The sequence below is a fragment of the Pseudochaenichthys georgianus genome, chromosome 9 (genome assembly GCF_902827115.2).
Source record: "Pseudochaenichthys georgianus chromosome 9, fPseGeo1.2, whole genome shotgun sequence".
Lineage (NCBI taxonomy): Eukaryota > Metazoa > Chordata > Actinopteri > Perciformes > Channichthyidae > Pseudochaenichthys > Pseudochaenichthys georgianus.
In genome coordinates, this window is record NC_047511.1 from 41,812,430 (window position 1) to 41,838,593 (window position 26,164).

Sequence of the window (26,164 nt, forward strand, 5' to 3'; positions counted from 1 at the left end):
TTAATCTGGTATAACACATTAATAGTTTGTTAAATATTAAGATCCCCTGAGACACAGTATCGTGAACATTTTTTTTGACATTACGTTTTTTATGAATTGAACAACAGAAAAATAATCGTTAGATTAGTCGACTAATCGATCAAATAATCGCCCGATTAATCGTTTTCGAAATAATCGTTTCCCCCCAGCACTACTAATAATACTTAAATACTTTTACTCAAAGGTCCCATGTCATGCTTTTCCAGTTATTACCCGTCCCCTTGTGTGTTGTGAAGGTTTTTCGGCATGTAAGCGGTCTGCAAAGTCACAAACCCTCAAAGTACACCCTGTAGCGAGTAAAACTCTAACACGCAAAAGACCTGTCTATGCTGCCCCAGAACGCCTCGTTGTAGATTTCTCTTTTTCTTCCAGGGTACAGTGACGTCACCATACCCAAATGGACCCATTGGTCCAAATGGATCAATCCGTGTGAAGCGCTGGGGCGCGCTTACACTGTATAGGTGCGCCGTGTTTGGGGGTGCGGGTGCTAGTGGACACGGCACCCAAACCCCACGCAGCATTCTCATCTGTTTGTCATTACTGGTGTCATTTTCGGGTTGCTAAAGCCATTGTAACACATAATCACAGATGTTCCGCTGTAATGGTGGTGGACTCATCAGAACAGAGTGGGCGAGCTGACCAATCAGAGCACAGTGGGCTCATAGGGAGGGGGTGGCAGGAGCTCCAACAAGCCGTTTAGGACATAGTGAATACACATACTATACAGAGATACTGTATGAGAAACCAATGTGAGTTTGGAAAATTGCACAATATAAATATATTCTAGTATACCTCAACAATGGAATTATGATCAGTAGAAATGGCAATGACATGGGACCTTTAAATAAGATATGAATGCAGTACTTTAACTTGTAATGGAGTATTTTCACAGTGTGGTGTTTGTACTTTCTACTACCTGCAGCAAGTGCTGATAAAGGGTTTAAAGTGGTAATACAGTCTAAAGTGTTATTAATGTGATAATAAAGTGTGACTGAAGAGTTTAAAGTGTTAATAAAAAGTAAAGCAAACAGACCTGCTTTGTGTATCCGAAGCTGAGGCTGTAAAACAGCGTCCAGTAGTTTCTGGAGTCTCTCGTTCTCCTCTTTTGAACGAGACAGCTCCTCCTCGAGCTCTGCTATAGTCTTTTCAAACAGAGCAAATATCTCTTCAGCAGCAGCAGTGAGTCGCTGCTTCTTCAACAACAGCAGCATTTGGACTTTACTCATGTTCACTAGATCACCTTTTCCTGCCAACTCCGTTAAACACACCGTTTCTATCTTCATCAAACTCTCAATCTGACTAGTGTTGCCAACGTGTTTCCAGCTAGCACGCTAAGCTAGCTCCTACAGTCCGAGGTAAACGCTCCAGAAAAAAGAGCTCAGAGTCCATTCGGAGGTTTATCCAGACACACAGATGATGGATCAGTAGTGCTGGAGCTCACACACACTTTCTCAGGAACACAGAGAGAGAACCGTAGCGACGAGACGCCACCTCGATCCAGGTTAGAAAGAGCTGGGAACTTCACTTCCGGTGCGGTTTGAGGACGTAAAAATAAAAGCGGAAAGGATTTCTTCTTTTTGGTTTTAACATCCGGACGTTGCATTACCGCCTGCTGGATACTTATTAAAAACCACCACCACCACCCTTTCCAAAAAAACTATTATAACTAACAGAAAATACTCATATAGGAAAAAGGGAAAATAAATAAACATCATTGAGCTAAACAGGTCGCAGGTACACAAAACAAATATCTGTATAGCAATTACAAATGTTTGGCATATCTGAAGCTGATGTTCTTGCAGGATTCGTGCTGTTCGGAGTTTGCATCCTTGTGGTTGATTGCACTTATTGTAAGCTGCAGAGGTGGAATAAGTATTCAGATATTGTACTTAAGTACAAGTAGAAATACCAGAGTGTAGGCATACTCTGTTACAAGTTAAAGTCCTGCATTCAAGATGTAAAATAAAAGTATAAAAGTATTGGCATCAAAATATAATTAAAGTTCCAAAAGTAAAAGTACTCAATATGCAGATCGACCCATTTCAGAATAATATATATTATATGTTTTGATTATAATCATTGATGCATTAATGTGTTTATCACATTTAAATGCTGGACTTATTTGTATTGTGTTTATCATTTCTACACACTGGTTTTACTATTTCTATTTAAGTTAAAGTGCTAAATACTTTGTCCTTAAGTCGTCAAATGATACTTATATATGTAAAAGTACCTGAAAAACGTAATATTCAGACAAATGTATGTTATATTTTTAAAATAATAAAACTTAATCCATTAATGCTCAAATGTTGCCTCTGATAAATAGGAAGCAAGTTTACCTTTATATACTGCAGGGTAGCTTGTACATTTCTCATAGGGGCCAATAAAGCTCTAGAATTATACATTAACAATTATTTGAATATATTTCGTAAGTATAAAGTAGCAGGAAAAGTAAATACTGTAGTGCCAAGAGATAGGGAGTCAGAGGTGGTGCAAGGAAGGTGCAAAATCGTACTTTATTCAAGAGCTGCAAAGGACGTGTTGTTGGGTCGCAGCCCGGGACGACAAGAGAAAGAGCCAGGAGGGCACACAATATATATAGGGAACCATAACATGTCCGTGTGGGAACAAAACCCCAACTGTAGTTCCATGTGTGAATTATGAACCCAGTGTATAAATAGGTGGCACCACACAAGCCCCCCCCCAGAATTCAAACATGACAAAATAAAACCTCGCCTCCACGGAGGAAGCACCACAGGGGCCGAGGAGGGTTGGGTCGCAGGTGAGGGCCGGGCCATGGAACGGGCCGACGAAAGGAGGCCGCAGGAGAGGGTAGGGGCCCTAACGAGGGCGAATGAAGCCTCCACCTGCCGGTCGGTGAAAGCTGGGTCGCTGAGCCGCGACGGTCGAAAATAACCCGGAGGTCTCCAGCAGGAAGGAGCGCTGTCCGGTCGCAGGCGAGGGCGCAGCAGCGGCGAGGGCGCAGCAGCGGCGAGGGCGCAGCAGCGGCGAGGGCGCAGCAGCGGCGAGGGCGCAGCAGCGGCGAGGGCGCAGCAACGGCGAGGGCGCAGCAGCGGCGAGGGCGCAGCAGCGGCGAGGGCGCAGCAGCGGCGAGGGCGCAGCAGCGGCAAGGGCGCAGCAGCGGCAAGGGCGCAGCAGCGGCGAGGGTGCAGGGCGGCGGGCACGAAGGCGGTGGGCACGAAGTCCTCGGAAGGAAAGAACCGGGTCCCCGGGGGGCAGGAGCAGCACCCCCGGGAGGAAGGAGCCGTGGACAGGAGAGAGACCAGGCAGGGTCCCGTAGCGCGCCACCCACGGGCCGATGAAGGCATGGGCGACGTCTGAAACCGCCGAGGATAAGGAAGAGGCCAGGCAGGATCCCAAAGCGCGCCACCCACGGGCCGATGAAGGCATGGGCGACGTCCGAAACCGCCGAGGTGAAGGAAGAGGCGAGTCGGGGTCCAGAAGCGCGCCACCCAGGCGCCGATGAGAGCGTGGGTGGCGTCCGAAGCCACCGTCGAGGTGATGAAAAGGTGAGAGTGTCCACACGAGGCCAACCAGCCATGGTCGAACCTCCTCTCAGGCACCAGAGAAAAAAAACTCAAAAAGTCGATAGCCGGTAGCTGTGGCCGTTAGCAGCTAGCCGTTAGCCGCTAGCTGGCAGCCATCGGTAGCTGCTAGCTGTAGCCGTTAGCTAGCGTGGTTAGCCGCTAGTCGCCGTAGGCTAGCGCAGCCTGGACGTGCAGCCGTACGACCAGAAGAAAACAGCCCCACGAGGTAGCAATCGGTTTGCTGGTCGACCCAGCAGGTCATGCATGGTCTCCCTGTAGCCGGAAGGCCGATGCGGGAATGGCGAGCCGAGCAACATCCCCGAGCCTCAGTCCGCGTGCCGGTTGCAGCCACGGACGTCTCCAAACAACCCCGGCATTTCGAGAAAGAAACTCGAGTTTGTGACTTTGCAGACTCTGCTTACATGCAGAAAAACCTTCATAACACACAAGGGGACGGGTAATAACCGGAAAACTCGAGTTTAGCCGTGTTCGGTTCCGTCCCGGAAACTTCTCGAGACGTGTCAGGGTCACCAGTGTAGTGCCGAGAGATAGGGAGTCAGAGGCGGTGCAAGGAAGGTGCAAAATGGTACTTTATTCAAGAGCTGCAAAGGACATGTTGTCGGGTCGCAGCCCGGGACCACAAGAGAAAGAGCCAGGAGGGCACACAATATATATAGGGAACCATAACATGTCCATGTGGGAACAAAACCCCAACTGTAGTTCCATGTGTGAATTATGAACCCAGTGTATACATAGGTGGTCACAACAATACTCAAGTAAATTACCTAAAGATTGATCAGTAACTGAGTAAATGTACTCAGTTTCTATCCACCACCACTGCTTTAGGATATAAACAGCTGTTATGAAATTGGTCAGTAGGTGTCATGAAGTGGACGTGATATCTATTAATAAATGGGGAAGAAGACTAAGAGGGAAGAAGCCCGTCACATACACTTTGTTTTTTTATACCTTTAATTGTCTTGAAACTAAGGCAAAGCACATTTCAGCATCAAAGAGTACAAGTTATTTTATCCAGACAAAATGTCAACAAAAACCATTGCACAGTTTTAAGAATAATATACTGAAATGTCAAACAGTTTCTTAAGATAAGCACAATATAAAATGTCCACAAAGGGAAACAGCATGTGGGATGTTCAATCCTTAAGAAAAGGGCACTGTGTTGATTTAAAATGGCATAACGGGTGCCAAAAAACAAACAAATCTTCTTTGAATAGTGGCATTAATAATATTTTTGAACTTACTGGAATGTATTCAACAGCACTAAGAAAGCTTTCTGCAGCATCAGTGTTACATCTCAGGAGCTGCAGCGCTCTCTAGTGGACAGTTGTGACACCAGAGAGAGAAATGGCAGTCCAGAGCTGCAGGGAAATGACCTTACAAATAAAAATAGAACATATCTCTAAATGCTGAGACACCAGTCCTAAACACATAATTTCTGGAGACAATGCTTTAATTACAGTTACAGTGGAACAGCCTAAAAAACACCCAACTGCACTGAAGTCAGAGCAAGAAAAAAAGACAGAAAAATACTTTGCTGCTATCTCCATACTCTCTCCTATATGGCAATCATTTAAATATTCCTCTAACCAAAAATACTGAAGAACACCGTTTCTAAACATCTTCTTAAATGTACAATATAGTCACTTTGAAAAGGTTTTCTCACAGTAAATAAATACTTTAAGAAGTTAACAAAAGTTAATGAAATGATGGAGTGACAGTCGAAAAGGGGGGAAATGAAGAGTCTATACATTAATTATTTAATTTAGAAATTGATTGCCATAATGAAGCAAATGTTGTGTTACAAAAAAGTGAGTAAATTGCTTAAAAATATACAGCTTTTTCTGAGGACAGAACCCAATAAAATGGATATTTAAAATGGCAAATTATTTCCAAAAGGATTACATGAAGCAGTCACAGATAATAGCACAAACGTACGCTGTTTTTTTTAAGAATAGCATTTTGATACTTAACTTCACATTTCTGCTACACTGACTGCTATATGATTGTTCATATTGCTGTTTTGTCCTTTACAAATAAACACAGAATTGTTATAGCCAGGGTTACATTTACACATAAGGTACTTCATTTGGCTTTCATTGACGAGGATACATTATATATTTTCTGTTTGGATGGAAACGAAAGGTTGAATCTGAAGAGACATGATGGACACAACCTGATGATTAGTGATTAGATGAATATGGTGACATATACAGTGTAAGAGCCTTTATCTTTATCCAACCAGAGTTGGACCCACGTACACTGAATACAGATGTTTGTTCCCAAAATAACCCAGGAAGATGTGACCATTTGTTGATGTACTTAGCAATATTACTTTGTACCAGTATTTGGCCTTTGTGGAAGTTTGAAGCACAAGCCAAAACTGCTTTTTCTTTCTTTAGAAATATCAACGTAAAGTCATACGGACATTTCTAAAATGCAAGAAAATATGTTGTACATCAGTTGCTTTTGAATTAGTTACGACTAATTTAAACTTCAAAGGTCTAAATGCCAGTGAGGCTATTGATTTAGTACAATAAAAATAACATAACGCAAGAAATTCTAATTTGTTCCCCCTTTTTACCTGGGGTGCTTCCCCTTAAGAAAACATATCAAAATGAACTCAACATTGGAGAATCTTTTATATTTGAACCACCAAATGAAGCGAACATTTGCCACTGATATAAATATCAAAGGGTCCTTTCTGTAAAACCTCTTGAATTGGCAATCAGGTCACATCTGGCACAGCTGCCGTCACACACACACAAGTCCACCAGTGATAAACATATTCTGTATATAATCTGTATTTCTGCCCTGAAGCTGCTAACATTACAACATAAAGAAGCAGATATTGGCAGTGTAGCAACCATTATTGTTTCTACTAATGTAACAGACAGATGCAACAATCCCACCACCTTACAAAATATGTGGTAAAACAGCTCTTTGTCAGAGATTAAAACTATGTAACAGAGAACAAGCCAATTCAAAAAAAATCATGATTGTATTCTGAGAGCTTTTCTGCAAATTATTGACCATTATTCTGAGAGGGTGCTGGTGTCAGTCGCACTGGCCTTCAAAATAAAACACTATTCTTGTATGGAGGATTGTATCTGTAACTGATCCTGTCAAACACTGACAAAACTTAGCTATTCTTCTCAGGACATTATTTTGTGTTAATACATGATGAAATGATGTCAATGTCTCTTTTATGAAATAATGAATGGCACCAAAAACACAGGATAAACAGAAACAAACTCACATATAAATGCACGTGGCGAATGGCAAAGGTGAATTCAGGGGGATGGGGGGATCTGCATGACGTCCTCCAGTGCCGGCAGGAAACCCTTCTCCGTCAGGTGAGCCTTCAAGGAGTTGAAGATGTGGAGCTGCTGGTCGATGCGCAGCATCAGGAGCTGCTGGATCACCTTGCTGGGGTTCGGGCCCCTGAGAGGAGAGGGAAGATAATTAGGGAGGGAAATTACTAAGATTATAACCATCAAATTTCACCATCGAACCCAAATAAATTAATAAATTGATGGGTGGAAAAAGAATAAAAACTAAAAATATGAACATGTTAAATTGGAGGGCTCCTTTTCTGAGGGTTCAAGCTGGAACCAGGTGCTTTATCTGCTTTGAGCTCATTTATGAAACGTGCTGGAGTTTGACTACATAGCATTTTTACAGCCTGATCTATAGTAAACTTAATATGATGTTACATTTAAAATCTTTTTTAAGTAATCATGAAGTCTCAAAGGCAACCAACAGCGATATTGACCAATATTGAAAAGTCTCAAACAAAGTTCAGTTTTCATACTTTAGTTTAATGTTTGTATATTTATTCAGTGACAGAGGAATACATGAAACAATTCAAGATACAGAGATTAGTCTTTAATGGTTATCAACAAGCTAGCTAATTGAATGTTCAACCAACAGTTTGTTTTCTTCAAGAAATAAAATTCTTTCTCTAACAGTCGGAAATAAAAAAAATAACCACTAACTTTGATGATGAATTCCTTCACTGTCACAGCACATTGCTAATCAATATATTCATCATATTAACAAACCATAGCTGTGTGTTTACCTAATGAAGCTGGCAATAGTAGTAGTAGACGTTAACAAATGTGACCATGAGGTACTGGCAGTCGAACCGGTCCATAATGCCACCGTGACCCGGGATCGTGTTGGCAAAATCCTGGAAGAGCAGACAACAGTGCATGTGATCAGACTACTGCTATGCATATAATATAAACGGAGTAAAGACAACAGACAATAAAAGGGATAGTTGGAGTGTTTTGAAGTAAACAAACGTGTCAGAAATCCCTACTTTGATCTTGAAGGCTCTCTTGAAGCCGCTGGCAAAGAATCCTCCGAAGGGTCCCATGATGGAGTCGAAGGAGGAGAGAGCGATGCTGTGGATCTGGAACGGATACAGACGCACCGTGGTCTGCGGAGACAAGGAACATGTGTCAGACTCAAACAGAGACCAGCAGTTCAATCAAACTAAACTAGTTAATAGTTATTTGGCTAAAATAGGACTTGCATCCCCAGGCTTTTAGTATCAAAATCAAACCTGGCTGAGAAAAATATGAGGAGGTTGAAACGTATGATAAAAACGGGACGTCGGTTCTGTTAATATGTACTCTAGAAACAACATTTAGATATATTTTAACGTTACTTTATAAGTTATACAGGATAAAAACTAAATAACATAGCTGACACAATTAAAACTAGCTGAAACTACAGGCTAGGTTCTGACATAAACGTAATAAGCTTTGAGTTTGCAATGTGTAATGTTGGACCTTAAAAATAAACCATCTATATTATTCTATAGCTTTACAGAGATGCTGTATTATATCGGTTTGGCATTGTCCACTTCCAAAGTGTTTGAAAGGTTGCGACACAAATACATTATTCTACAAATATTATAGATCCTTCTTGTTTTTTGGCATACTGGATTTGCAATATAGTGATTTTATTGTTTCATAGTTACATGAATGTTTATCTGACTTGTGATGCCAGAAAACAGGAAGGACAGATGAAGGTCAGGAGAGTCTTACCCATCCGGTGAAGTAACGCCAGCCGGACATCACGTAGGAGAGCAGGGGGAGAACAAGCTTCAAACACTTCTTTTTTAAAAAGGTATCACAGTTTCTTTCTTGTTAATTTACAACTTTATTATGAGATATTTCCCAGACTAATGCACCCTTCCGCTGGCTTTTAACCGACATAGGCCCCAACACAATGTAATATCCTTCTCTATGTGAACATAGAGCCTGGATTATGACCAAAAACCACAGGATTGATGTGTCTTGTACGCTGAGTTGATCTTATCCGCTTCACAAATGTTGTCTTAGATGATTGCTTTCCCTTTGATTTAACAGGCACTGATATTCCTGCTGGAATATTTCTAGCTGTGAAAAAAAGCAAGATAATAGACAAGGTGACACAGAGAAATATTTCTGGCTGTGAAAGACTTGAGCTGTGTTTATAAGTGTTTAAATCTGCAGTGTAACTTCCAGTTGTCTCATTAATAAATGTCAGACTTGTAGTGTGGTATAAAAGGTGAAATAAAATAATAAAATGCAAAGCGTTAAATGTGTGCAGAGGGCGACACCATCTGGTCACAACTTTAAATATTTTACAATGTTTATGTGCATATGAAGAACTCTCATTGGTTCAGAACCATTTTCCTTAAGTGAGTCCCTTTTCTTTTCTGACTTTTTTTTAAATGGGTATTTCACTTTATATTAAATACATAACAGTGCAGAACATCTAATACAATTCACTATGAATCCAGAACAATACAACTGCAGGAGTATGGATAAAGCGAGATGTTTGCATGCATTTTGAGCAGATTTGGGGAGAATCCAGCAGAGTGGATCGTGCTGTTCATCCTATGTATATGTAAAGAAAAAATAACGTGAAATATTCTAAGATAAAAGCTGTGAAACAATCTCAATAATTTTCAGCAAAAATGTAAAGTTTTTTCATTGGAATGAAAGGAAGTTCTAATCCCTTAAGAGAAGAGCTTGAATATTAAAAAATATAAACTCTTTTGGCTCCTTCCTGTCTTTCTACTGGGTCTTTCTTAGCTTTGTAATGGCTATCTTCTAGCTCTATTCAGGTATTTGGAGTTTTTTCTAGCTCTATCCCTGATAATTTTCAGAACCTGAAGGCTCTATATGGACTATCTTCTGCTTATTTTCTGGATCCATCCACTATCTCTTGTCTCTGTCCAGTGATTTACACTTTTATTACTGGAGCAGGTAACACATACAACAGATACTTTCAGCATTATTTGAGCACGAAGTGGAAGCTTGGATGAAACACAGCGGACTTCTAAACAACGAACACCAGCAACTTAGAAGAAATAAAGTTGGGTTTTATACGTTCTAATATTGCAATGCAAACCCATGATGTAATGACAGTAACTAAGAATAATTTAGTCATAGAATGCTCATTTCAGTAGATTTAATCAAGCAAAGCATAAACATATTGGACATCCACTTATATTGATAAAGATGGAGTTCATTTGAGTCTTATATGAATATCGTGCAACAATGTTAATCCAGTTAGGCAGATTTTTCTCACGTGTGAACTGTTATAAGACACTACGCCATTTACATTTTTTGTTCCGTGTGGACTCTCATGTGTTTTTTTAAACTTCTACTCTGTGAAAAAGCTTTCTTACAGACTGAGCAGCTGTGTGGTTTCAGTCCTGTGTGGACTCTCATGTGTGTCGTTAAACTTCCTCTCTGTGAAAAAGCTTTCTTACAGACTGAGCAGCTGTGTGGTTTCTCTCCTGTGTGGACTCTCATGTGTCGATTTACATCTCTTTTCTCTGCAAAAGATTTCTTACAGACTGAGCAGCTGAATGGTTTCTCTCCTGTGTGGATTTTCATGTGTTTTTTTAAACGTTCACTTAATACAAAAGATTTGGTACAAACTGAGCAGCTAAAGGGTTTTTCTCCTGTGTGGATTTTCATGTGTTTTTTTAAACTTTCACTCAATGCAAAAGATTTGGTACAAACTGAGCAGCTAAATGGTTTCTCATCTGTGTGGATTTTCATGTGTCGCTGAACTTCTCTTGTATTTGTAAAATATTTCGTACACACAGAGCAGCCAAATTGTTTCTTGACAGCACTACGGCTTGAATCACCGACAGATTCTTGTCTATTTTTCAGTGAGTTTGAGCCTGACGCAGGTTCTCTGGTCTCCTTCCAATCAGCACTGTGTTCAGTGTCAGGTTCAGAAGAGTCTTCAGGGTCGTCCTCAGTCTTTGGTTGTAAACTGCTCTCTGGATCTGAGTTCCTGGCTGGTTCTGGTCCTCCACAGTCATCTCCATCAGCTTCTGTTTCCATGTGTTCAGTTTGTCTTTGATGAGGCTGTGAGGACTGAGGTTTCTCTTTATTATCTTCACAGGGTCAAGACTGAAAGTGGACTTGGTGATATCAGCCTCCTCCAGCTCTTGAAGCTGCTTTCCCTCCTGACTGATCCTGAGTTCCTCCTGTTGCTGCTGAGGGAGGGAACACACAGTCAGAAAAAACTGTTAACCAGTTAAGCCCCATGCCCCCGGTACCGGGGGCAAAACGCAACATCTTGCAAGAAACAGCGTCTGAGGGCTTCTTAACATTTAACACACTATGAATGTGTCATACCCACTTAACTGGAATAAACTCAGCTATCAGACAATATTAACAATTGTTAGCTAAATTAAACACAAGGGTAATACCAAGACTCTGAATTAGCATTTAGCACAGAACTTATGGTAGAAATATTGTATTACTCATCGGATCTGCACAAACAAGATATCAATCGAAAGCTGAGATTCCACAGATTCCAGAGGTATAAGTATCATCACTGTGACCAAAACTCAGGGCAGCGAGCTTTAGCTTTACGTAGCCAAAATGGCCAATACGTTTTACCTTTGCTGTTTTCTGGTCAAAAGTTGTGTTCAATGGCATTAAAACGATAGAAACACTGCTGAAGGTTAATCTAATGTGTCTGTCACTTTGAAAGGATTACTGATAATCCTTCATAACCTTTTTGTCAAAAACTGAGATTTCATATATAGCTGCTATGAGAGCTACGAGAGTGTGTGAGAGCTACAACACAGCTTATGGTTTTGGACATTCTGGCTGTGCATCACTCTATTCACCAATGGTAATGTTTAGATGGATTTTAGGAACTTCCCCTCGATCCTATTGGCTCTAACGGTTCAAACCAGTAAGTATTATACACACATGCATTTCCAAACATTTGGATGTTGCAAATGTATTATCTTTTCAATTTACACACGGCATCTATTGCACGTCTGTCCGTCCTGGGAGAGGGATCCCTCCTCTGTTGCTCTCCCTGAGGTTTCTCCCATTTTTCCCTTTAAACTGTGGGTTTTCTTCGGAAGTTTTTCCTTGTACGATGTGAGGGTCTAAGGATAGAGGGTGTCGTATTGTCATACTGATATTCTGTACACACTGAAGACCACTGAGACAAATGTAACATTTGTGATATTGGGCTATATAAATAAACATTGATTGATTGAAAACAGGTGGTAATCATCTAAATCGACCGAGGGGGGCCAGAGATTACATTACATGTCACTTGTTAGACGCTTTTATCCAAAGCGATTTACATGCTCAATACTGTGGCCAATCCCCACAGGAGCAATTTGGGGCGAAGTGTCTTGCCCAGGGACACAACGACATGCTGACTGCAGTGGGGTATGGCAAATCCACCCAAATGAACTCAAAAGTGGAGTTTTATTTCTAAATATCTTTGAAAAGATAAAATCGCACTTGTTTTGCACCAATCTTGATGCAGGGTACTTATTATATGTTATAGTTTGGATTCCTAAAGCTTTTAGTCTACTATCCCATCATTCAAGGGTGGTTTTCACTACAAGTAATGTTGTTGTTTTTTGGACGGACACTATAATTTAATAATGTTTATTATGTTCAATCTGAATTTAAAATGTATATTGATTCTGACTATTCTACATCCAACTCACGGGTTTATCATTGCTTTGAGAAAAAAGATAATTAATTTACTCCTTTTGGAAGTGAAGATATAGTCATTTGTTCTGGGAATGTCATTTTCGAGCCTGAGACCTGAAAAACAGGCTTGGGGCTTAACTGGTGAAGTGTTAGCATTTAAAAATCTACACTGTAAAAAAACATCCTAATTTTACAGGAAATAACTCATTTGTTACAGTAATTATCATGTTTTTTTTTAAATAACTAGCTAAATCCTGTAAAATTACAGATATTAACTATAAATTAACAACCTAAAACATTATTTAAACTATTTTGACAACAACAAATAACATTTATTTCATTTTTTTTTTTTAAAGTAAATTTACTATATAATATTACAGTATTTTTGCACTTTCAGAAAATACATGCAGATGTACGTAAAATAAAAATGATCTGTAATTAAATATGTAACTCATAACATAAAATCGTATTACTATTATAAGTAGGGCCGTCAGTCGATTAAAATATTTAATCGCGATTTATCGCATGATGTCCATAGGTAATCGTGATTAATCGCAAATTAATCGCACATTTTTTATCTGTTCTAAATGTACCTTAGAGGAATATTTTCAAGTTTTTAATACTCTTATCAACATATGAGTGGACAAATATGCGTTATGCAAATGTTCGTTTATTGTCATTGGAACAATGACAAATATTGTCCTGAATATTCTCAACACAACAACCTCTGAACAATGACAAATATTCTCCTGAATATTTTCAATACAACAACCTGGAACCTCTCTCTCTTACACTCTCCCAACCCTGTGTACTCCTCTGCATTGAGCCAGTTGCTCAAACAGACAAGCCTGTTTACAGTTGTCGGCAAAATGCCGCTCCTCTGTCTTCATAATAGTCAAAGCATGAGACTGAAGTTCCCACAGGGGTCAAAATAATGCGCTGTGATGTGCAGTCGACACGTTGGATGCGATCCGAATTATCTCACAAAGTCCCTCGTCCTCCACAATGTTAATTGTCCTGCAAGCTGGAGCCACCGCCACACATTTAGCTATCACTGTTGAAAGCATGCTGCTCGTAGATGCCTTGTCCAGGCGTCTCCCCGGCAAACTTTCAAGCGTGGTCTGCCGCAAGCGAGCGACAGGAGTGGGGCTGTCAGCATCAGCTGCGTGCTTGGCTTGCCGTTTAAAACACGTTTCCTTGTATTCATATCTCTCGCTAGAATCTCCCACCATCCAACTAACAACAACAACGTCAAGCTTTTGGGCTCTGAAACTTCGGGGCGGGCCGAGGACAAATACTAGGGGTGTAACGGTTCACAAACATTTCGGTTCGGTACGTACCTCGGTTTTTAGGTCACGGTTCGGTACGTTTTCGGTACAGCAGAAAAAATGATCACAAACACATAAAATAGTTTTTGTTTTTTTCAATTATTATTAAACTGTGAATAATCTATTCACTCAAATAAATAGAAAATATAATAAAATAAACTTTAAGGTGCAACATTTCGATGAACTGAAATAATCTGTATTTGAACTTTACTGTACTAGTACTCACAAAACATAAACTATTAGTTTTGAGTTTTTAATTATTATTAATCTGTGAATATTCATTCAAATACAAAATATAATAAAATGAACATTAAGGTGCAGCATTTCGATGAACTGAAATAATCTGTATTTGAACTGTACTAGTACCTAAGCAGCCAGTTTGACATTATGACTTGGATACAGCCAGGTAGCGCTTTGCTAACATGGCAACATAAGGATATTTGGCGTTTGTAATGGCTTTGGCTCGGTCTGAACTTTTTGCGAGTGGTGGAGGCTTAAATGCTAGTGCGAGTTGGGTTTGCACTTCAGTCTTTTGGTACCGGTGATATTCACGTTCGGGTGATGCCTTTTCAAATGAGTGTGGAAGTTTGATGTATTGCCAGCCGCGTAACAAATGTTAGTTGAACAATGCCGACAAACAGCTATATATATATATATATATATATATATATGCTATATGCTCTGACCGTTCCACTTCCTGCCTGCCCGACCTTACCTTACGGCTGCGCGCGTAAAAAATAGGTTTCATCCTAATTTTAGAGGAGCCCTGCGCCGAGGCGCTTCTGGGACGCTTCTGAGCCGTAACACGCCGCGTGTGGTGGAATAGCACCCATTGACTAGAGTGGCCGCGATCGCCACGGCGCAGCCGTAACGCGCCCGTAACGCGCCCATAACGCGCCCGTAACGCGCCGCAGACGGACCCGGTGGAATCTAGGGGTGAGACTATGTTCGCCCCTTCTAACCTTATGAAATGAGGTGTGTGTGTGTGTGTGTGTAACCCTGCTTCCATCATACAAGATTTAGGGGATCTATTGGCAGCTGCTGATAATAACATCCATCATTATGGTTTACTAATTGTTGTCTTTTTGTCCTCTAGGTTGAACTGCCACGTCTACAGTAGCGCAGTGTGGACAGAGAAAACATGATTGGGCCTCAAGTTTTTTGCATCCAATATACATTCTCCTACAAACTTGGGATAGGAGGGTTAGTGAACAAGTTATCCATTGGGTGGAACCTACATCCCCATTGTTAGACGTACTAAATCCTGCACGCTGCTCCTTCAAATTCACAATGTGAACATATGTCGCCATTTTGTAACTTCTGTTATTTTTAGTTGAGAATGTTTCAAAGTAATCTTAAAAATGTCACTTATTTTCCATCAATCCTGATACAGGGTACTTATTATATGTTATAGTTTGGATTCCTAAAGGTTTTTGGCAACTATCCAATCCAGCGTTTCTGCCAGGGGGGCGTCTTTGAAACCCTTATTCAGCTCGGAACGCCCTGAACTCGAGCGCGTTCAAAAAAATAAATAAGTTGAGAGAAGACCGAGAGTTTTTAATCGCTTGAAATGACGAAAAGGAAAAAGGACAAGGACATCCCTCTGTTGGAGGGGCAAAGGAGTCTGGTGGGATTCTTTTTCGCCGCCAGCAAAGCGTGTTCCTGTGACTGCCGGCGAGCCTTAACGGGGGGTGCTAGTGGAGCACGTGTGTGAACTGCGAGCGCCGGAGCCTCGCAGCAGCAAAACTGAAGCTAAACTGTGGTAAAATGAAGAGCAGTTTAGGAGTCGAAAGAGCCAGCTCTTCTTAGTGAGCCGAGCCAAATGAGCCGGCTCACTAAAAAGAGCCGGAATTCCCATCACTAATATGTAAAGAGATAGTATCGATAAAGATCTATAAGGGACGGCTCAATTCAAGACATCACATGCCACCCCTCTCCCCCCATTTGTTCTATGAGTAATGGGTTTTTTGGACGGAAACTATCATTTTAATTGTTTTACTATGTTCAATCTGAATTTACTTTAAAATAAAAATATCTATATTGATTCTGACTTTTCTACATCCAACTCACAGGTGTATCGTTGCTTTGAGATTTTTTTTTATTAATTTACCCCTTTTTGTTCTGGGAATGTCATTTTCGAGCCTGAGACCTGAAAAATAGGCTCAAGGCTTAACAGGTTAAAGGGATAGCGATCTGGCTTGACATGACCCTAATATCATAACACTTGTCATTTTAACTTGAACGCACACCATTGCTTTAATTTATTTTATTTATTGTTCTCATTGTTCAAAAGTTTGTGTGATGACTGAAATATTTTTCCAGGTTTGAAATAAAGCAAAAATAATGACATTTAAGACGGTTTCCCCTTTTTTAAGAAAATTATCGAAATCGCAAATCTTGACTTGGTATTGAAACAAAAAGGTCGGTATCGTGACAACACTAGTGGGGACAGAAACATGGAGAAAGGTACCAAACTCTTACATGGACATTTTTTATCTGTTCCAGGTGGCGGAGTTGATAGAAACAGAGTTATGTCAGGGTATATGCAGGAATCCTGAAGTAAAATGTAATACCTTTTTTAAGACCCTTTCCATACATTTTAAGACCTCATCGCAACTTCGAGTTCTAACCGGTTACATTGGCGACACACTTTACCTCACATGTACTATATTGATGTAAGATAGCACAACTAAACAGAGTGCAGACAGACTACTGAAGCCTCCTCTCCACATGAACTTCAACCTCTCTGTTGCCCCTTTCACACCAGCGCTTTTTCAGCTCCGGCTCGGAGCTGGAGCCTGAAAAGCGCCGTTTTTTCCTGTTCACACCGAAGCGGCGCCGGCTCTTAGCTCCGGAATCGGGTTCACTTCCAGCTCCAAAAAATAGAGGCAAGAGCTTCGGAGCTAAGAGGTGGCGTCGCTTACGTCTCTCTCACGTCGAGGCGTGCAGGAAACTAAACCCACCTCCCCTGAACATGGGTCGACTGTTATGCCTGCCTACAAGCAGTAGTGCTTATAAACACACTTTATAAAGTCAGGCAACACTAACCAGGCTTCGTGTGATTCTGTTTATTTGTACCTTACTTTGACCATCCATTCACTGTTATCGATCATTGTGGAGAAAGGCAGACGTGTTGTTTTGTATTATTGCAGCTATCGGATGCAAGTAGTCAGTTTAGCTTCGGTTGCTATGCTAACATCACCCGTTTTATACCAGAGAAACTTTCATAACAGCGATGTGATACCAAACAGTGTCAATTCAGACTGACACACATTCACTTAGGCAAAGGGGAACTGGGGATATGCATCAGCTGCTTGTGTGAGTCGGACAGTGAATACTTTAGAGCGGCCGCTGCAGTGTGAGCTAACCGGGAGCTAACGGGAGAATAAACTCCTGTGGAAGAGCAGCCAATACTGCAGCGGTCGGTAAATGCTGCAGAAACACATTAATAAACATTATAAAACGGACAAGTCAAATCAAGCAATCTGATTGGTTCTTAGCCGTGATATACTGAACGTATACCACGGGTAGAATTGTAAATTACTTTTCACAACAAGTCAGTATCCCTCCGCGTCTGAGAAAAACAGTATACCGTTGGGCTGAAAAGCAAACTGCCTGCAGTTTGCTTTTCAGCCCAACGGTTCAGCCCAACGGTTCAGCCCAACGGTTCAGCCCAACGGTTCAGCCCAACGGTTCAGCCCAACGGTTCAGCCCAACGGCCAAACGGTTGTATGGTTGTATGGTTGTTCATACTGGAACAAGAAAGCAGCGGAGAAGTAACAGGGCAGAAACCCTCCTTTTTACGCAGCGGTCCAGACATAGACATCAAACGGCAAAACATATTCAGTGTGCAGTTCCTTTGGCATTAGGGCAGGGATATCTAGATATTTTCCAAGGTTTGACATAATGAATTGTGCTACTTTTAAAGCAAGCAACGATGTTTTCAAATCTGTAATCAAAGAGGTCCGCAAAAACACTATCGGCCAATCAGATTGCTTGATTTGACTTGTCAGTTTTATAAATATATTTACATTTCTTCCGTTACGAAACAAACTTACAAAGCATAAGATGGAAATATTTAAGATTAACTTCGACCTCCGGGGGGTCTTACTATGGAGGAGTGGATTGAGCAGTGCCTATCTCCAGAAAAAAAAGCACCTAAACGACGACATGCAGAGCTACGTGAAGAGCAGGTAGACCAACTGGAAAAGTACCACCATTCAAAAGCTTTCTCATGCGGGTCTTGAAACAAAGCAGAGAAATGATGACCGTTAGTGGCCACAGGTGCGAAAGCTCTCGAGCTACTGTAAGCCAAATCTCGGGGACCGGAGAAAGTGGAGCAATATTCTCACCACGCCAAGCAACAGCCTAGGACAACCTCAACAAGTAACCACGTAAGCCATGCTACTGATGCTGGACAGGGTTTCAGTCGGTGCACAATAAACTGCAACATACAAATGAATGTAAATAAATAGCCAAATAATGGATCAACGCTCTCTGTCTAATATGTTCGCTAGTTGTTAGTGTTGTTGCATAGCAACCACCTCGCACTATGTTTCGCGCAGAAGGCAACGGAGGGACTATTTTATTTTGAACATCATTATTTACTAATAAAAACTATTTAAATTAGAGTGTGTCTTTTTTTTTCATATTGCCACACTTGGTAACCGTTTTATAAAAGCAATAGCTCACTTCAGGCCGTGATATATGCTCATTATATCACAGCTAAGGGGGTTGTCGACCCTCCGCTTCGCGTCGGGCCGAACCACGCCCCTTAGCTGTGATATAGTGAGCATATACCACGGCCTGTCGTGAGCTATTGCTTCAATGAACCACGGCACTCTGGAGCAAAGTATAAGTTATTAATCGTTATTCAATTTATTCTGGCTTCGTGTGATTAAAAGCAACACGATCATCGACCCGACGCAGTTCCCCGTTGTTGTTGTGAGCGCCGTAATGGCTGCCGTTGGGGAGCAAATCAGCGATGTAAATGGTGACGTCATGACGCAGCAGGGGCAGCTCTGGGGCGCCAGTGGGCGGTGTGAACAGAGCGGGAGCTGAAAAGGGAAACCGGAGCTGAACCAGAAAAGCTCCCGCTCGGAGCTAGAAACTGAAAAGCACTGGTGTGAAAGCCGCATGTGAAGGTCAGGTTTAATGCAGTATGCTGCTTTGTTGCTTCTGTACTCTGTGCTCTTTCATTCCAGTAAAACTCCTCAGAAACCATTAGAAACCAGTATTTGACCAATAAACAAAACAATTGACAAAACTTTGAACTATGAAATATATTAAACTTCGGTGAGCTTCAGCGGGGTAATGCCATATAGGAGCTCCCTCACAAATACCCAGGGGTTAAATTGGGCTGGTGCTGTCCGGGGCTAAGCCCGGCACATAGGACGATGCTCTGACGTCATCACCCTCGCACATTTGTCATACGTTTACAAAAAACGATATATATGTTAAGACTTTTCTCGTTCTTAAAGGTGGGGTAGGTAAGTTTCAGAAACCGGCTCGAGATACACTTTGTTATATTCCATGGAATGCTCTTAACACCCCGATAGCAATGAATATCTTAAGTGCTTTGACAAAAAATCCATAAAAAGATTTCATCTGTGGAAGCCGTAATACTGTAAAAAGTACAACCAATCCGTTTAGCCCCGCCCTGTCTGTCAGCCTTCCATCTCGTGCACGCACTAATGTATCTCGTGCCCTCATTGGGCGTGCAATGCAGCAGTACTTCAATGACTCGCCAGCAACAGGCGGCCACTTTCACCAGTCTGCTGACGTCATGTGCGCGTTCATGTGTGTTGGAGGAGGTGCTCTGTAAGGAAGTCTGAAGGAAGGGGCGGATTCTTTTCGGCTACGTACTTTCACATTTTAGTGCACTCGAGACGGTTTCTGAAACTTACCTACCCCACCTTTAATATAGACTATATTTAGGGTCGATATGTGTTGACCTTACTTTAAAATAGCAGATCTCTGTGACCGGATATAGTTTGGCATAGACCCCGGCCCCACGAGGACGCATACGCAAAAAAGTCTTCCGTTCACACGCATCCGATTCATTAACGTGTTTGTTCACACTAGACCGCTGGAAACGCTGTAGTACATATGCCAGGCCTGTAAGTGGCGCTGCTGCCGCCACAAAATACACCAAAAGCAGCGAAGAAGACCCCGGAGCATGGTTGCGTGTTCTCCTGCTGTATATCTCTCAGGTAGTCCACCAGCAGATAACACCCCCCCCCCCCACAGAGCGGAGCAAGGCAACGAAACTTAAAATAAGAAGCAGCAGTTTATGGCACGCTATGCATGGGGCCACCTTGAGGGGGTTTCCCGACATGTTGTTTCAGTCAATTAAAGGGTGTTTCATGTTGTCGTTGCTGTGGACCTTCTTAATACCTTGGAAAATGCCATTTAATACTTTTTAATAGCCTTAATTTTTGATAAATTGATTTATCAACTTTTAATACTTTTTAAGACCCCGGACACCCTGTATGTGTAACCACTGCAAAGTTGACTCGGAGGCTAACTTGTTTTCTATAACAAACTAGATAAAACGTTAATGCCCTGGCAGTGGCAAATAGTTTTGGTTTTATATTTGTTGAGATTTAGAAGAAATATTTTAAATGCTACTCTGTAAAGGGAATAGCCCTACTACTGTTGCTTTAAGAAAAAAAATAGCCTACATCACAGCTCTCTATAGGGTTTAATTTATCTTGTTGGCAGCTCATCCCTTAAAAACAGAAGTCTCAGAGTGATTATAATAAGATGACATATGAAGGGTCTATTTCAAGCTTGTTATGCAAATAAGTTATTAGGCTTTTTTGTATCAACTAAGATTTGTTAGAAAATGTTATCAACATGAATTGACTGAATTTAAATGTGGCATTATTAATACATGAATACTACTTATATATATATATATATTTGTACATATGTATTTAAGAAGTACAATATAAGAAAAGCAGCAAAAGTTTCTTTTGTGGGCCATATTTCATTATACTTTTTGAATTAGCTGAGGGCTGATTCAAAATGGCCAGCAGGCCGCATTTTCCCCCGGGCCGTAGTTTGGCCACCCCTGGTTTAAAGTGTTAATTAAGAGGAGTAAAGGGAACAGACCTGCTCCGTGTATCCGAAGCTGAGGCTGTAAAACAGCGTCCAGTGGTTTCTGGAGTCTCTCGTTCTCCTCTTTTGAACGAGACAGCTCCTCCTCGTGCTCTGCTATAGTTTTTTCAAACTCCGTTACACACACTGTTTCTCTCCATCAAACTCTCGATCTGACTAGTGTTGCCAACGTGTTCCAGCTAGCATGCTAAGCTAGCTCCTATAGTCCGAAGTAAACGCTCCATAAAAAAGAGCACAGAGTCCATTCAGAGGTTTATCCAGATACACAGATGATGGATCAGTAGTGCTGGAGCTCACACACACTTTCTCAGGAACACAGAGAGAGAGAGAGAGAGAGAGAACCGTAGCGACGAGACGCAACTGTCACTACCTGATCTGCCCCCCTGCCTGATCTGTACTGCGCATGTGCGAGATGGTCCGCCATATTGGACAACTCCGGACGGCAACGCAAGTAGGACAGTTGACACAGTGGCTTTTGGCAAAGCTCAAAAAGAAAACTCGAGAGGGAGGAGTTATTGTTATTACAACGTGACTTCACTATTATTTAACAACTCCTTTTATTGGGTCCTTTTATTGGGTTAAGTACATTGTCAGAATAAGTGAGAAATGGATTTCTCTATATAAAAAAAAAGCTTTTAAATTGAATTATACATGAACAATTATTTGAATATATTTCGTAAGTATAAAGTAGCAGGAAAAGTAATACTCAAGTGAATTACCTAACAATTGTTCAGTAACTGAGTAAATGTACGTAGTTACTACTGCTTTAGGATATAAACAGATGTTATGAAATTGTTCAGTGGGTGTCATGAAGTGGACGTGATATCTATTTATAAATGGGGAAGAAGACTAAGAGGGAAGAAGCCCGTCACATACACTTTGTTTATGTTTGTATACCTTTAACTTTCTTGAAACTAAGGCAAAGCACATTTCAGCATCAAAGAGTACAAGTTATTTTCTCTAGACAAAATGTCAACAAAAACCATTGCACAGTTTTAAGAATAATATATTTAAATCAAAAAGCTTCTTAAGATAAGCACAAAATAAAATGTCCACAAAGGGAAACAGCATGTGGGACGTTCAATCCTTAAGAAGAGGGCACTATGTGGATTTAAAATGGTATAATGGGTGCCAAAAAACAAAAAAAAGTATTCAACAGCAGTAACGCCCCGTCCACACAGCAGCGTTAAAAAAATCTTCCAACGCTTCTGCCCATTGACTTTGAATGGGGTGACGTCACTTTGCCTCGCTTTTCGCCTAACTGCATTGTGGGGAAGCAAAGCGAAGATTTCCAAGATTTCCAGGATTTTCAGGATTCAAAAGTTGAGCAATGTTCAACTTTTGAAGCTGAGGTGGAAGCGTCAGCCAATCAAATCCCGTTTATGCAAATCTGACAGTACAAGCGCTAGCCAATCAAACCGCGTGCAAGCTGGGAGAGCCAGACCGCAGTTCATTTTCTATATTCCTGAAAATGGAGGAGAAATTAGTTATTGCGGTAGCAAATTACCCGGTTCTTTATGACCAGTCGCTAATAACTTACCGGGATACAAACCGGAGGAACCAGGCATGGAGGGAGGTGGCAGAGACAGTGGGTGAAACTGGTAGGTTTTCGCCTGTTTGGGGAGTTTATATCCAGTTTACTTCGTTTTAACATAGCTATTGCTTTGTATGTCGGGGGAGGGAGATTCATGTGATTGGTTGTTGGTTGTTGATCGCGTTGCTCGCAAAAAATCCCCAAGCTTTCAGACATGCCCACCTCCAAGATTTTCAAGATTTTTTTAACGCTGCTGTGTGGACGGGGCGTAAAAAGCTTTCTGCAGCATCAATGTTAAATCTCAGGAGCTGCAGCGCTCTCTAGTGGACAGTTGTGACACCAGAGAGAGAACTGGCAGTACATAGCTGCATGGAAATTACCTTAAAAATAGAAATAGAACATATCTACAAATGCTGAGAGACACCAGTCCTAATCATATCATTTCTGGAGACAATGCTTTAATTACAGTTACAGTTTTTGTCTCACCTGGCTGCGTGTAGAGCGTCTCACCTGGCTGCGAGCAGAGCGTCTCACCTGGCTGCGAGCAGAGCGTCTCACCTGGCAGTGCTTTTACTTATCCGCATCACGGAGCATGGAAAGTGAGGGGCAGGGCTGCCTCTCCTCCGCCGACGTGGAAAGGAGGTTTTTGCTGATATATAGGCTTAGTTTGTCAGGGGACATCTTACTTCTTCCTTCTCTCTGTCTATACCTGTGTACTCTCATGTTCCGATTAACCCAGCTTCCCCAAATGTCTTTCTTTTTGGTGTCTATATACGCCGGGATCCGGAGTCATGGATGATCCTGTTGCTGCGGTCCTGTGTCCTGGATGTTGAGTCGTGGCTGTGCCGGTTGCTGTGGTCCTGGATGGATATCCTTGTGGATTAATCTTCCTATTATACACACATGCATTTCCAAACATTTGTACTACCTATGTTGCAAATGTATTATCTTTTCAATTTACACACAGCATCTATTGTATGTCCGTCCTGGGAGAGGAATCCCTCCTCTGTTGCTCTCCCTGAGGTTTCTCCCATTTTTCCCTTTAAACTGTGGGTTTTCTCCGGATGTTTTTCCTTGTACGATGTGATATTCTGTACAAACTGTGTAGTCCACTGAGACAAATGTAACATTTGTGATATTGGACTATATAAATAAACATTGATTGATTTTATGAAATGATGAATGGCACCAAAAACACAGGAAAAACAGAAACAAACTCACATATAAATGCACGGGGCGAATGGCAAAGGTGAATTCAGTCTGAATAAAACACGACATTTAGATATAATAGAACACATATAAAAAACATCTATGTATAAATATAAACAATCACGACAGAGAAACTTAAAATCTGTGGAGGAGGAGGGGGGGTAACAATACAGTACAGTGAGTGTTGAGAGCAGTGCATTAAAACTGAAAAAAACACATTAATATGGTATATAGAGGATATCCAGGTAGAAATGTCTATCTGACTAACAGTGTTAATACAAGTCGTCTATAACGGAATGTTTTTTGTCGTTTTTCTTTTTTCTCTGATGTGTTTCTCGCTCACACATTATTAATTTAATTTGATATATACTATTTGGTATGTTCTTTCCCACTATGACTATGTACTGTATGTCATTAAGTATGGTATTCCTGTCATGCTATGTTTTTCTTTATTATTTCTTGTTGGCTGTTCTCTTTGTCTTCTATGTTGAAAAAGAGAAGCATGATTTCCACCCCAATGAAGTCTGTACTATTGCTTACACTTGTATGTTTTTTCTCAATGAAAATATTTGAAACTAAAAATATGATAAATTTGATGGCTCCTTTTCTGAGGGTTCGGGCTGGAACCACGTGCTTTATCTGCTTTGAGTTCATTTATGAAAAGTGCTGGAGCTTGACTACATAGCATTTTGGTTCCGGGTCCCGTTCCGACTCAAGTTCCGGCCCACGAAGCTATGGTTCCGACTCCCGTTCCGGCTCCAGTTCCGGCTCCCCGGCCTACTCCAGCCCCTCGTGTCCTGTCGGCGTTCCGGCCCACTCCAACTCCCCGTTTCCTGTTTGGGGTCCGCCGGTGGTCCTGCCGACATCATGTCCTGTCCTGTTTTAGGTCCCGTCGAAACCTGTTCCGCCGAGGTTCCTGCGGAACCTGTCTAGATCTGTCTTTGTTTTCCTGTTTTAGTTTGAAAAGTTTTCACCGCTCCCCATCTTGTCTGTTGCTTCCTGTCTCTGTGTTCCCTCCTGCCTGATTACCCGATTGTGTTCACCTTGTGCCCCAGTGTTTTCTCCTCCCTCCTCACATGTGTCTTGTTTGTTTGATTAGTCCTGTGTGCATTTAGGTTCTGCTTTTTCTGTTAGTCTTTGTGAGATTCTTGAAGTTGTTGGATGGATTTTGGTTTGCACGAGTTTGTGTTTTTTTTATCTTGCTTTACTTTGTTTGCCTGGCCTTTTCCATAAATAATATAGTATGTAGTATACTCAATATTAAGTTACATTTAAAATCTTTTTTTTCAGTAATCATGAAGTCTCAAAGGCACCCTACAGCGATATTGACCAATACTGAAAATTCTCAAACTAAATTCAGTTTTCATACTTTAGTTTCGTTTTTGTATATTTTTTCAGTGTCAGAAGAAGACATAAAACAACTCAAGAGACAAAGATAACTATTTAATGGTTATTAGCAAGCTAGCTAATTTAATGTTGAACCAACAGTTTGTTTTCTTCAAGAAATAAAATGCTTTCTCTCACAGTCGGAAATAAAAAAAATAACCACTAACTTTGATGATGAATTATTTCACTATCACTGTACATTGCTAATTAGGTTATAAAACATATGAACAAACCATGGCTGTGTGTTTACCTGATGAAGCTGGCAATATAGACGTTAACAAATGTGGCCATGAGGTACTGGCAGTCGAACCGGTCCATAATGCCACCAAAGCCCCGGGATCGTGTTGGCAAAATCCTGGAAGAACACACAACAGTACATGTGATCAGACTGCTGCTATGTGTATAACATAAATGGAGCAAAGACAACATACATTAAAAGGGATAGTTGGAGTGTTTTGAAGTAAAAAAAACGTGTCAGAAATCCCTACTTTGATCTTGAAGGCTCTCTCGAAGCCGCTGGCAAAGAATCCTCCAAAGGGTCCCATGGGACCCATGATGGAGGCGAAGGAGGAGAGTGCGATGCTGTGTATCTGGAACGGATACAGACGCACCGTGTTCTGAGACAAGGAACATGTGTTTATTGTTCTTTCTTGTTTATTTACAACTTTATTATGAGTTATTTCCCAGACTAATACACCCTTCTGCTGGCCTTTAACCGACATAGGCCATCAAACACTGTAATATCCTTCTCTATGTGAACATAGAGCCTGGATTATGACCAAAAATCACAGGATTGATGAGTCTTGTACGCTGAGTTGATCTTATCCGCTTCAAAAATGTTGTCTTAGATGATTGCTTTCCCGTTGATTTAACAGGCACTGATTTTTCTGCTTGAATATTTCTGGTTGTGAAAAAAAAGGCAAGGTGACACAGAGAAATATTTCTGGCTGTGAAAGACTTGAGCTGTGTTTATAATTGTTTAACACT

At 41.2% G+C, this 26,164-nt stretch overlaps 1 protein-coding gene and 1 long non-coding RNA gene across 3 annotated transcripts in view; both read right to left on the reverse strand.

Moving 5' to 3' along the window:
- LOC117452114 (zinc finger protein 79-like) overlaps positions 1-25,498 on the reverse strand; it is a 37,861-nt gene extending 12,363 nt beyond the window's left edge. The window contains exons 1-4 of one of the 2 annotated variants that reach the window (XM_071204433.1): positions 25,428-25,498; positions 7,930-8,049; positions 7,687-7,797; positions 6,865-7,049 (exon numbers count right to left, since the gene is read on the reverse strand). In XM_071204433.1, coding sequence (XP_071060534.1) covers positions 6,899-7,049; positions 7,687-7,797; positions 7,930-8,049; positions 25,428-25,495 — 450 coding nt within the window. In that variant the 5' untranslated portion in view covers positions 25,496-25,498 and the 3' untranslated portion in view covers positions 6,865-6,898. Of the gene's footprint in view, positions 1-1,072; positions 1,547-6,864; positions 7,050-7,686; positions 7,798-7,929; positions 8,050-25,427 lie in introns of those variants that run through there. The other variant, XM_071204432.1, reaches the window with a different exon arrangement.
- LOC139434509 (uncharacterized) lies at positions 10,062-21,478 on the reverse strand. The gene is made up of 2 exons (XR_011643866.1): positions 21,043-21,478; positions 10,062-11,121 (listed from the first exon to the last, which is right to left on the reverse strand). It is a non-coding gene; the product is annotated as an uncharacterized lncRNA (long non-coding RNA).
- Positions 25,499-26,164: the final 666 nt, after the last annotated feature.